Source organism: Suncus etruscus, chromosome 3, assembly GCF_024139225.1.
Source record: "Suncus etruscus isolate mSunEtr1 chromosome 3, mSunEtr1.pri.cur, whole genome shotgun sequence".
Taxonomy (NCBI): Eukaryota; Metazoa; Chordata; class Mammalia; order Eulipotyphla; family Soricidae; genus Suncus; species Suncus etruscus.
The window spans coordinates 91,068,752-91,081,224 of NC_064850.1; the positions used below are offsets into that span (position 1 = coordinate 91,068,752).

Consider the following 12,473-nt stretch of genomic DNA (forward strand, 5'->3'; position numbering starts at 1 on the left):
CAAAAAGCACAAATTGCACAGGCAACCCCTCTTATCTAAACAACACTCTCTAGCTCACTGAGACCTGAGACTTCATCCACGTTGGTAAATCACCATGTGGTTAGTTTTTCTGCCAACCTCCCAGTGATAACAGGACTCTTACAAGGATGCCACAATTAGAAAATTTAACTACATGGCCCATCTCCTCTCTCTGGAGTAGGGGATTTACAGAACACAGAGGTCAAGAAGACTCGGTGGGGCATGCTGGAGACATACAACTCAGTTGATCCCTGGAGTGGCCAGACCAGGAAGGAACATAAACCCTTCTTGTAAACTTGGTGTCTAGGTAAAGGGGTCTTTAGTAAAGGGCGATTCCATGTCCCAGCCATGTCTCAACTTATCACAAAAATTCCAGGGAAATGGGGCCGGAGAGATAGCCTGGAGGTAAGGCATTTGCCTTGCATGCAGAAGGACGGTGGTTCGAATCCCATATGGTCTCCTGAGCCTTCCAGGAGTGATTTCTGAGTGTAGAGCCAGGAGTAACCCCTGAGTGCTGCTGGGTGTGATCCAAAAACAAACAAACAAAAAATTCCAGGAAAAGTCAGTTGGGCATCCTTGTACCAGTTCAGGGTAAGCAGGACCCCTACAGTCAGCAGCAAATACAGTGACTCCAAAGAGAAAAGTAGGGCTCCAGTTCTCTAGCAGGACCAACACCCCAGACCCCCAGGTTGAGTATTCTTCAGGAAGGTGGTGATTTCTCACCCAAGGATTTCCTGGAGCATCTTTATAGATGGGGCTCCTGCAGCTCTGAGCAAAGAGTGCTCCCTAGACAGGAAGTGTCGTAGGGGCAAAGATCTCAGTTTGGGGCATGAATTAGCCAATTCTAAACACCACACCTGATCCAGTATTGGTGTTTAAGAAACAGTTATCAACTAAATAGAACTGTCCCCATGCCTAGAGAAAGCAGAGTTCCCAAGCTTTGTGAAGTCAAAGAACCCTTTGAGAATGGGAAAAAAAAAAAAAGACAAACAAGTTTCTCTCCAGTAATCTTCCCACAAATCTTCCAAGATGAATATTCAAGGAGCAGAGACTGTAAATGCAGAACACATGCCTTGCTTGCATGACTCTGATCCCAAGCACTGCACATCATCCCACAGAACCACTGGCAATAACCTTGGAAACTTCACAGAATTGCTGGCCAGAACTTGAACCTTCAGGCCAACACCTCATGGCTAAGTATCACTGGAAGAGGTCTGTAGACCCCAAAGAACCACAAGGAAGAGTCCTACTTAAGAACAGAAAAGAGGGGCTGGAGAGATAACATGGAGGTAAGGTGTTTGCCTTTCATGCAGAAGGTTATTGGTTCGAATCCCGGCATCCCATATGGTCCCCTGAACCTGCCATGAGCAATTTCTGAGCATAGAGCCAGAAGTAACCCCTGAGCGCAGCCGGGTGTGAGCCAAAATCCAAAAAAAAAAGGGGGGGGGAAGGCAGGAAAGAATTACAATGGTTTTTAAACATAAAGGCAGCAAAATCCTGAAAGCCAAATCCACTTACTCCTTCATAAATGCTCACTTATTGAGAAGAGGAACAGGTAGGTACAGCAGCTAAGGAATTAGCCTTACAACCCTGATGTGGGTTAAATCCCTTGCACCCACATGTTCCCCTGAGCCCCACCAGGAGTGATCTATGAGCACACAGAGCCAGGGGTAAGTCCTGAGCACAGCCAGATACAGCCCAAAAACAAATAATTGCTTGTTGGTGTTTTGAGACCTCCTTTAAAGTCACCAAAAAAAATGCTATAAAGAATCTAAAAGAGGGTATCAACGAGGCAAGAATTAAAAGCAGACCTGGCCAGGCACTCTGCCTGTAGATATCAGACCTGCCCCTAGTATGGAAAAGGGGGCTTCCCGGGGGATCCCACACCCGGTGGACAGCTTTGAGGAATAGGACCCCAATCCCTCTGCCTTCCTAGGTGTGCTCTCAAACAAGGACAGTGTCCACTGTACAAAGGGGCCTGGGAAGACAGAAGCCCTGGGGTAGAATCTATTTATACACACTGTCAGCACCCAGAGGTTAAATTACAGCCTGGGATGTGGCACCATGCCAGCAGAGCTATTTATATTCTCTGGGCAGACCAACAGGACATGTGGTGGCCCCTTCCAAAAGAAGCCTAGAAGGGACACAGTCCACAGACAGCAACGGCAGCATCCTGTGTGTGTGTGTGCGCGCACACACACACACACACACACACACACATGCATGCACAGACACAACACACACTAACAACACATATTGCACACATGCATATGGACACTCACACAAACAACACCCTGAGAAGGAGAAACCTGAGACTGTGTCTTAAAGAAAACAAGTAGGTCCACTGGGGCAGGGTGAGAAAATCCAATGGAAGTCCATGGATTCATTCCAAGAGACTTTCTGTGCTTTCCAAGCTTCCCATCCAAAGTTCTTTTCAAGATAAAAACCTTTGGGGGCTTCTCAGGATCCTTCATTGGCCCAAGCACATTCCCCTAAAGGCTCAGGGTGGAAAGGCAAAGCACAGATACTGGGTACAAGCAAGCACAAAGATGCAACCTCACTTCAAACTGAACCTGAACCAATGAGAGGGGGGCTGGCTGGAGGTGTCTCCAGTAACTTTCTAACAGGATTCTGTCTGACCCAAAGCCTCTTCAATCCAATTGCTGAGTGACAGTCCATAAGTCAGCACAGTGGCATCTGCTCAATATCCCAGCATAGCTGGGCAAGGCCTGTCACCCATGGGCTTCACAGAACTATTGCAGTAAGGTGGCCCCGAAGGATCATGGCTTAAGACTCACTTGGTTTAGTTTGTTTTTGTTTTGTTTTGTTTTGTTTTGGGGGAGTTGCTTGTCTGTCCCCTGTACCTGGCTCTTTGCTCAGAAATTGTTCCTGGCAGGTACAGGGGACCATATGGGATGCTGGGATTCAAACTACCATTCAGCTGCTTGCAAGGCAAACACCCTACCACTGTGCTATCTCTGGGCCCTCAAGACTCACTTGGAAAGAGGCCTGAGCATATAGATGGAAAAGCTCTCTAAACAAGAGAATAGAGGGCCAGGTTGGTAGAGAAGGTCCAGCTAAGTACCAGAAGGTACAGTACCAGATATGAGCATGTTCTAGAAATAGAAAAGGTCCTTATTTCCAAGGAGACAGTCCCCTAAAAAAACTTTTCCATGACTCTCATGAAGGCTGCTTCATTCATTACAATAAGAAGCGTTGAGAGCTCCAGTTTCTGCCTTAAATACCATGACACAGGACTTGCTCAATGCTACAAGAAATATTACTACCTGTGGCACCCACTCTGGCAGCTTAGAGGAAATTAGGCCAGGAGGAGATAGGAGTGGCTCCCTTTGAGCCCAACGAGCAACTAAATCAGGATCCTACATGTTCTCCATTTAGCCCTTTCTGTCATTTATCTAGCTGCTCGTGTACTCTGAGGCAGTGTCCATATGAGCAAGTCTAAACACGAGAGCAAAGAAGGTCCTTCAACTCCACCCACACACTGTCTACCCAAAAAAGATGCCCCTGGTAAATACCCTCTCAAACCAAGAGCCCATCTTTCTGGAACATAACCAGTACAGAGGTCAGGTTCAAAGCAGCAAAGAGTCAGCTGATGGAACATCTGTTGCCACAGAGTCAGGCCCATAGGCCCAAACGTGTCCTTGGTGACAGAAAGTGTCCTTATGGACTATGTGAACAAAGGGTATGATGAGTGAAATGGTATAACTAGACCCCCAGGGAAACAAGACAGAGGGCCCCTGAAGCTTAATATATGACCTGGCACCTCTGCAACCATGCCAAGGCCCTCAGCTCCCTTCAAGGCCATTCTTCATCCAGCCTGTCCTTCCACTGAGTGCACAGCCCAACAAGGACATTTTATCATCAAGGACAGTGAAAGACTAAACTCAGTTCAATAACTCAGAGTCACATTTCAGGAAATATGTGGCCCATCACATGTCTACCTTACTCAACCACTAGGAAGCTCTGAGCTCTGCCTCAGTGTCCCTCCAGTCTGCACACTTTTCCCCTCTGAGGGTTCCTGGTTCTACTTCTAATGTTGCCTTCCTGAATACCTTTGCTTTAAATCCTCACCATTTGGTTTTGGAAATATTTGTGCATTTTTTTTAATTAAGCAAAAAAAGTTCCCTTCCTGCTTCATTGCCTTGCTGAGCCCTACACTCACTTTGTGAGTAAGCAACTCCCCCATGCCCCAGCAGGGTGCCCTCAGGATCCAGCATTCACGCTTCCATATGCAAGAAAGTCCCCATCTCTGCCTAGTCCTTTTCATAAGACTGTCTATGTTGGAACCAGAATGATAGTACAGTGGGTAGGACCCTTGTCTTGCCCATGACCAACCCAGATTCAATCTACCTCATGGTCCCCTGAGCTCACCAGAAATGATCCCAGAGTGCACAGCACATCAGGTGTGGCCCCAAAAAACCCAATAAAGACTGTCCATTCCTCCTGCAGGACTGCACCCACTGCAATGAGCTTCCTCACTATCCACTCATACATGCACAATACATTGTCATTCACACAAGCACTTGCTCTCATGTACATTCTGCCACATCACACACTGTCAGACTCATACTCTACTTCTTTACTTATTACACAACTTTATTTTGCATCTATTATTATTTCAGGTCAACTCCTCACACAGGAAATATATTTTAACTCTTCACATTATCATAACAGTCTCCCTACTAAGTGTTTCTCTCATTTCCAAAGCAAACATACACTTAATATGACACACACACCCATGCTCACACTCCATAACATGCACAAACACACTGACACATGTCACACTCTTCATCTCTCATTCTCACACATACAGACACTTAAATTCACACCTGCATGCCCTGCTAAGCTCTCTTACACATAGAATTGGGGGTACCATGTCTCAGTCACTCCATCCCTCAGAAATTTTCTTTCTAGATCCTGGTGACCCCTCTCCCTGACTGACTTCTCTTTCTTTTTCTCTCCCTGAACTGGGGTTTCAGCAGATATCTATCTCACTGTCTACACAGCGTCCTGAGGACACCAAACATGCAGGCATCTCCACTCTCCCTCCTGAGCTATTCCAACCTCCCCGCACTGGCTCAGGCACTGCTTGAGCTTTAATCACCAATCCCAGAAGCATGTAACTCTCCAACTCCAGACCCTTTGTTGAGCTCCAGACCCAAAAACCCCACATCCCACCCACAGACACTGGCAAAATTTGGCGAGTCCCCAGCAACACACTGATCAGCTCCATCACTACAGTGACTGGGAAGCAAGCATGGCCAGCTCCTCCTCTTCCTCCTGCAGCCTGTGTCTGGAGTACACAGCAGGTTCAACAAGCAGGGTTGAGAAAAACTAGAAATGACTATTTTCAGCCTTCCCTATCCTCCACCCCACAGGGGCCTCAGTCCAGCCAGAACATAATCCACACAGAAAGAAGAGCAGTTTGAATCCAGCTCTACTCTGCAGAGGTGCATGCCCTCAGGCAAGTGTTTTCTCTGTGCCGTGTCCTGACTTGGCAAACACAAGGCAGCACTTCCTTCACAGTCTGGTTGCAAGGGATTCAGTGAGATGAGTTGTAAAAAAGACCAGGCTCCAGCAGAATGAGGACCCTGAAACCCTGACACCTTTTGCATTTTTTCCACACTCTGTGCACCACTGGATTCCCACTATCTAGCGCTGCCCTCTAGCCCTGCTTGTTTCTGGTTGACCCAGTCCCTGGCTTTCTTTTTTTCTGAGGTTCATCTCTAAACTCCCACTCTGGAACCTCAGGACACAGTCCCTGAGAGCCCACATCCTGCTGTGCTGTTCCACTGTTCTCTTTGACCATCTCACCTCCAGTGCTCCTCAAAGAGGAACCCTCCACCCACTTAGGATTTTTAATAAAGAGCTGAACACAAAGCAGCAAACGTATGAAAATTATGAGAAAGAAAATTTCTACTTACTATACCACCAAAAAAGTTCAAACCATATCTTTCTAATATGTAGCCACTTTAACTATGTGTATGTTCTGTGCCAGATTTTGTGCATATTCCATTCTATCTAATCCTCACAAGAAATAGGATCTAGGTGTTTTTATTTCTATTTCAAAGGTGAAGAGATGGAGACTCAAGGCATTTTTAAAACTTGCTCCAAGTCATTCAGCTAGTAAGCAATAGAGTCAGTATTTAAATTCAAGACTGACCAATTCCAGACACATTCTCCATTCACCCCAGAATAGATATGAGCACACCTCTTGATGTGACAAAAGCTGCCTTAATGATTTATGGAAACTCTTTCTTGAAGACTACATGACCTTTGTTGGGATAGTAGATGGACTTTCATTAGGGGTCTGTTAAATGATAAACGTTTTGGCTTACTAATCCTAGTTTCCACAGAGCTTAGCATGAGGGTGGGTACATAGTAAGCAAATCATAAACTGTGCTAAATGAGAGTGAAGGAAGGGGAGAGTGAAGTAGAAGTGGAGTGAATGGAGGGATGAATGAGAGGATGGAGGAACGCATAGATGGGGGATGAATGGATGAATGGGAAGACGGAGGAATGCCTGAATCATAGAGTGGATGGAAGGCTGAAGAAGTGGAGTAAGAGCTGAACAGATGGAGGAGATGATATAAAAATGATGTACATGGAGGAAGAAGTAAGTGGAGGGGAAAAAGGATGACAAGTGGATGGAAAGATGCATGGATAGATTATGGATGGGGAAATATCTTTATTTTGCACTTGCCCAGTCATTCTCCTTGCTAGGTTCAGAATCATATTCCAGTGGATCCGGGAGGTGGACCAAAGAGATTACCTGTGCCAACTTTCCTAGAGCTATGGCAGCACTCACCGGCAGAGGTGGTCAGTCCGACACACACTGCGCAGGTCCAGGCAGTTGGGTTTCTCTTTGTCCTCATAAGAGCAGACGGGCAGGATGGTCTGTCGGCGGCGCTCAGCACAGGCCTGGTCCTGACAGGAGCAGAAGAGCATGCGGTAGGTGTACTCGCTGGGCACCCGGTCAAAGAACTGGCGCAGGGCCTTGTGGCACTTGCGGCGGTTGCAGCGCTCAGTGGGCGAGATCTCACGGTTGCAAATGGAGATATAGGAGGAGCGTAGCTTCTTGCAGTTTTCATTCAGGTTGCAGGCCTTGGCGGCATCCAGGCAATGATTGCTCTTGGTGCTGACCAGTGGGTCCACTCCTGTCCCTGGAGCAGAAAAAGAAAGCAGGTCAGAGAACCATGTATGCATGGAGACACCACAGTGCTCAGCACCCCCTTTTGGCTAGGGCCATCTCCCAGCATTCAGTATGCTCTTGGCCTTAGTTTCTTCATCTGCCTACAAGAGTCACTGGACAGCCACTGGCTGCTCAGTGTTCGTGAGCATCAAATGATGCAGGAAGTTCATGCACAGGTTGACATGAGGGACCTGGACTAGTCCTCATTCTGAGTGAGCTATTACAATGCTGGTCATTAATGTGAGGTCTAAATTCAGATTATCACAAGCGTAAAGGTAAGCAATGAGGTGTTCACAGTCCTACTCACCAATATGGGAAATGGAAACATAAGTGACTGGCTCAAGATCACACAACTTGGGTCTGTGACAGAGCAAATGCCTCAAATGTGAGAGACACTAAGTTTAGAACCCATTCTAAACTTACATATGCAGGCAGCAGCTCAACCATAATAGACCCACTCCTGCACACCCATCAGCAACACCTCCGAGCAACCATTGCTAGGGCACCATAGAATCCATGGATGCTGCTCAGTGTCCTGCAGTGTTCAGGAGGAACAATTCTCATTCAGGACACAGCCAGGATATCAATACACCTTTGCCACCAGCCTCAGTCCACCATCACAGAAACCATTACCACACATTTTAAAATGCCACTGTAACCCCCACAGTAGGAGATGGGGCCCCCCTCCCCAACAGGACAGTGTCTGCCTTGCACTACATCCTCCCTGTCCACTATCATGTTGTCTATTGGTAAGAAAGAAAAAAAAAAGGACCTTAGGACCATGCCCCACATCACGGAGCTACCACCATGCACTTTCCTATACCTGTTCCCCAGACCAAACTCCTGGGGCCAGAGAGAGTTCCAAGGGTTATTAAAGCTCTGATACATGTACATGGCCCAGGTTCCACCCACTCACTGTCCCAAGCTTCACTGAGAGGAATCCCTGATCACCGCCAGGTAAACCAAAGTAAATAAAAATGTGAAAAACATAAAGCAAAAGCCCTCCAACAAGCCTCTATGCTACCTCTTAGCTGTCCTTCCTGCTTTTCTGAATCCACTGAACTGGAACTACTACAAAATCTTTGTGTGTTTTCCCTTCCCTGAGACTCTGGCCTCTCCTGTTCAGCAGTAGCACTGGACACAGATGGTCACCCCCTCTAACCCCCACCCTTTGCAGGCCTCTCTGGTATCCATCCCCACGCCCTTTCCAGCCTGCTTCTCAGGTTCCTTCATCTCCAGAAGCAGTCACTCTCCTCTCCCTAGGCACCCACTCTCCAGAGGCCTCAGCCACCTTATGATCTTCAAAACTATCTACTGGAGTTTCACATCCTCAACCAGGACTCTGTTCTGAGCCCACAATCCAGTGGCCACTCCCTAGCTCCACCTAGAGGGCTATCCCTATCACTCAAACTTCTCTCATCTAGGCAAAGCAGCCCCACATGTGTCCAGGTGGCCCCCAACCTACCCACCTTTGAACCCCTAATCAGTACCTGCACTATAAGTCTTCCTTACTCCACCATACATCAATCAGTAAAGCCTGCTGGTGTACCTGAAAAACCCACATGAAAGTCACAACCAACACTGTCACTACCCTCCCTGCAGTCCCTGGACCAACACCACTGCCCTATCCAGCACCCCCAGCAACTACAGGCCAAGGCCAAGTCCATGCCTAGGCCCACACTTCCAATGACTCCCTACTTGTTCAGAGGCCTCTACATGGCCTCAGGGTTCTCTAAAACAATTTCTCTTTCAACATCTCCTTTCTGCAGCCCCCTGTCCTTCTGATTGTCCCCCTAGTGCCATGTCATGCCCCCATTAATGTGAGTTTTACCTGCCCATGGAGTATTCTAGGCTGAGAAACACTGCTCAAGTTCAAGATCCTTGAACTTGAAACAAGGCTAGTCAAAACAAGATGCGCACATTTTCTTTGAAAATACACCCCAGATTTCGAAAGCAATAGGAATAATGTAAAGTATTTCATTAATATTTTTAACTTTGATTACATGTTGAAGCAATAATATATTGAATATATTGTGTTAAACAAATTTTTATAATCACTCTCATTTGGTGCTTTTTTATTTTCTGAATGAGGCTATTGAAAACATGCATTTACATGTGTGAAACATCAACATTTCTGTTTGCCAGTTCTGCTCTCAAGGATATCACCTCCTCCTCTGCAATCCACTCATCCCAGTCCTGTCCAGACTCTTCTGAGAACTTACCATACCCAAGTCTCAGCACAGCCTCCCTCCTCAGTTAGGGGAGGTCCCCCTGTGTGCAGCCCCTCAGACTCCTGGCTGCTCCTTGCTTTCAGGTTTCAGCTCACACTAACCTTACCCTTATAGGGTCCACACCCGCCCTACATACACACAGGCATTTCTCATTCCAACTGACTTTCACCACACTCACTACTACCACGTACACAGACACTGTGGACACAGCAGAGCTCCATCAAGTGCTGATGGCTCAGGTAGCTATTAATTTGCTATTAATTTCCTATTAATATGCTATTAATTTGCCTTTATGTTAGCAATGGGATTTCTTATAATGAGCTTTACTAAGAGGTAAGTAAATTTGCTAACATCTTAGAATTTTTCTTTTATTTTTAAAAGTTCTTACAAGAAATTTAACTGGTATTCCTGCTCATTAAAAGAAGATCTCAAAGATTTAAAAATAAATAAAAGAACAAATGTGCTAGAACAATGCTGCATTCCTAAATAATGCCTCCACCAGTGCTTGCTGGTATTATTGAGGCAGCACAGAGCAAGCAGCTATAATGTCCAATAAAGGATCAAGGTGGGTGCCCAGCCAGAAGGGTTCATTCCACTAGCCCTGCCAATCAACAAGATCTTGTAGAAAGCAGAAGGAAAAATTCCCTACAATCTGTTGTAAAAGTCAAAGGAGAATGAAGGAAAGCCAGGTTTGGTTACCTGTTCATTCTATGACCAAATCTTACCTGAGAATCTAGCGTGTGAGACTTAAGACCAAATCTTAACTAAGAGTCTAGTAGACCCTCTGCAGAGACACTAAGGATAAAAGTGCAGGCAGCTGATTAAGGAAAGAGAGCAGAGTGTGCGCACAGGATCCACTATGGTACACAGCACTTTCATGCACCTGGGGATGGATGCAAAAGAACCAGAAAGAGGAAAATGTGGGCCTCTGGCCTTGGGCTGGCTCCTGAACCACAACAGGCTGCTTGTGCTGCCCCCAGTAACTATGGACCCCTCTTGGCTTTCCTCCTTCCCAGCAACTGAAGGGCCATAGTCTGCATAGCCCCAGGCCCTAGGCAGAGAGCAAGAGCAGCAGGACCCCAGGGAAGAGCAGGGTGTCAGCCACCAACAGCACAGCAGCTAATGTAGGCCTGAGGCTGCTTTTAGTGCTCCAGGTGCTGGGTTCTTACTCCTCTAAGTTAATGCTGCTGTAATAAAAAAAAAAAAAAAAAATTTTAAAAAAGGTGGTAATAGTAACAGCAATTATCAAGACACAAAAGATACTCCTCTGATCACCCCTAAAGCGGTACCAGCTGCCCTCCCAGGGGATGGTCCTGCTTCCTGCAGGTCCCTCTTTCCAGCAGGCCTGCACTCCACTGCCCTCCAGTTGGGAATGCCCCTGTAACACACGGGACAGCCCCACCAATCCTGTAGCCCTAGGTTTGTTTTCATCTGCAGGAGTAAGACTTTCACCAGGCCACACCCAGCACAGGCAACAAAGCTAAATTTAGGTATCCAAAGGACAAAACCCCACTCCCAATGCCACCTCACATTACTCCCCAACTGTCTTGGTCCACAACAAAAGTACCAGAGACCTCCCAAGGCCTGGAAGGAACTCAGGCTGGAAATGTACCCCAAATCAGAACCAATGGCCCATGCGCCAAACTTTCTCCTACTCCCACCCAGATGGGTCAGAATAAGTGGTCCCAGCTGCTGAGGGGAAGGTGGGGGGACTAGTCAAGGCTGGTACTTCCAAACCTCCATGAAAGCTTCCCAGTTCCACTCCTGGGGACACTTCTGCCTCCTTAAGCCTCATGAGGAAAGGGGGAGAAGGACACACATAGCTAGGCTCTCCTGGGGGAAAAGGAAAGACCTGAGGAAGCAGAACTAATTTTGAACTATCTCCCCTCCTCCTTCAAGGGGTTCTGCCTGTAGTCAATGATCAATCTTCATACTAGTCACTGGAGCCATCTGCTTGACCCTTACACACAAGTGGCCCAACACGGGCACCCAAAAGTACCACCTACCTCATCTGGCCACATACCTCCTATACCAATACTTAACTTCTTTAAATCCTTAATTCTTAAATGGATTTTTAAAATTTCTTCCATTCACTCACTTTTTAAATTACTCAATTCCTACCGGATGTGTCCTAAACAACAACATCTGCATTGGTTTTACATTTTCCTAATGTGCATTCCAAAGCACCACTATTACAAATGAAATCCTGGCTGCTATTCCGATTGCCCATTCCAACTGCAGTACACATATGCTCAAAGGGGGGAGGAGAGACTGTTTCACCATCGAGGTTCTTTAGGGCCTCTAGCTGCCAACACACACAGGAGCACAAGCTGCCAAACTGGCCACTCCATGACTTCCATGCAAGAATCAATCTCGCAAGCACCCATGATTCCCAGGATGCTTTCCAAAGGTGGAGAAGGATGACACAGAGGAGAAGCTTTGCTGCCTGTGGCTTATACCCCAAATATGCACACACCCTACTCAGCACAGAATCCACCAAATGCACCATGCACAGAAAGTATATGCCCTTCCATGATTACCATAGTCCTCCCCACTATACTGTCAACCCACACTCTCCCAGCTGACTTAGGCCTCTCCTGCAAGAGCAGAAATGAGAAACTAGAGCTTCCAGGCTCTAGTTCTTCCGAGCTAATGGGCCCAGAGTTTCAGCTTCCCTCTGGCCTTCCAGGAAACTGTCCAGCTACTGTTTGCCTCTAATGCTGTGATGTCAGCCCCCAGTCCCCCCAGTCCCCCATCACTATGATCTGCAGCTTATCCACTGGAGTAGCAGTCAAAAGATAAGCCTAATTCAGTCTGCCTGGCCCAACCATTCAAAATCCCCAATCTGACCCTCTCTGAGTTTCTCTTTCCACATGACAATAATATGTTTTTAATTAAATGGTCACCTATATTTTATAATTCTCCCATTAAAATACAGGCATGCAGTCACTAGTACACATATATATGTGTGCATGTTTACACACATACACGCTAGTGCAGAACTTTGGGGG

The 12,473-nt window shown here is 46.8% G+C and overlaps 1 protein-coding gene across 1 annotated transcript in view; it reads right to left on the bottom strand.

The window, feature by feature from the left end:
* Positions 1 to 12,473, bottom strand: part of GFRA2 (GDNF family receptor alpha 2) — a 77,085-nt gene that overhangs the window by 41,066 nt on the left and 23,546 nt on the right. The window contains exon 4 of the mRNA XM_049770705.1: positions 6,848 to 7,202. Coding sequence (XP_049626662.1) covers positions 6,848 to 7,202 — 355 coding nt within the window. The remainder of the gene's footprint in view (positions 1 to 6,847; positions 7,203 to 12,473) is intronic.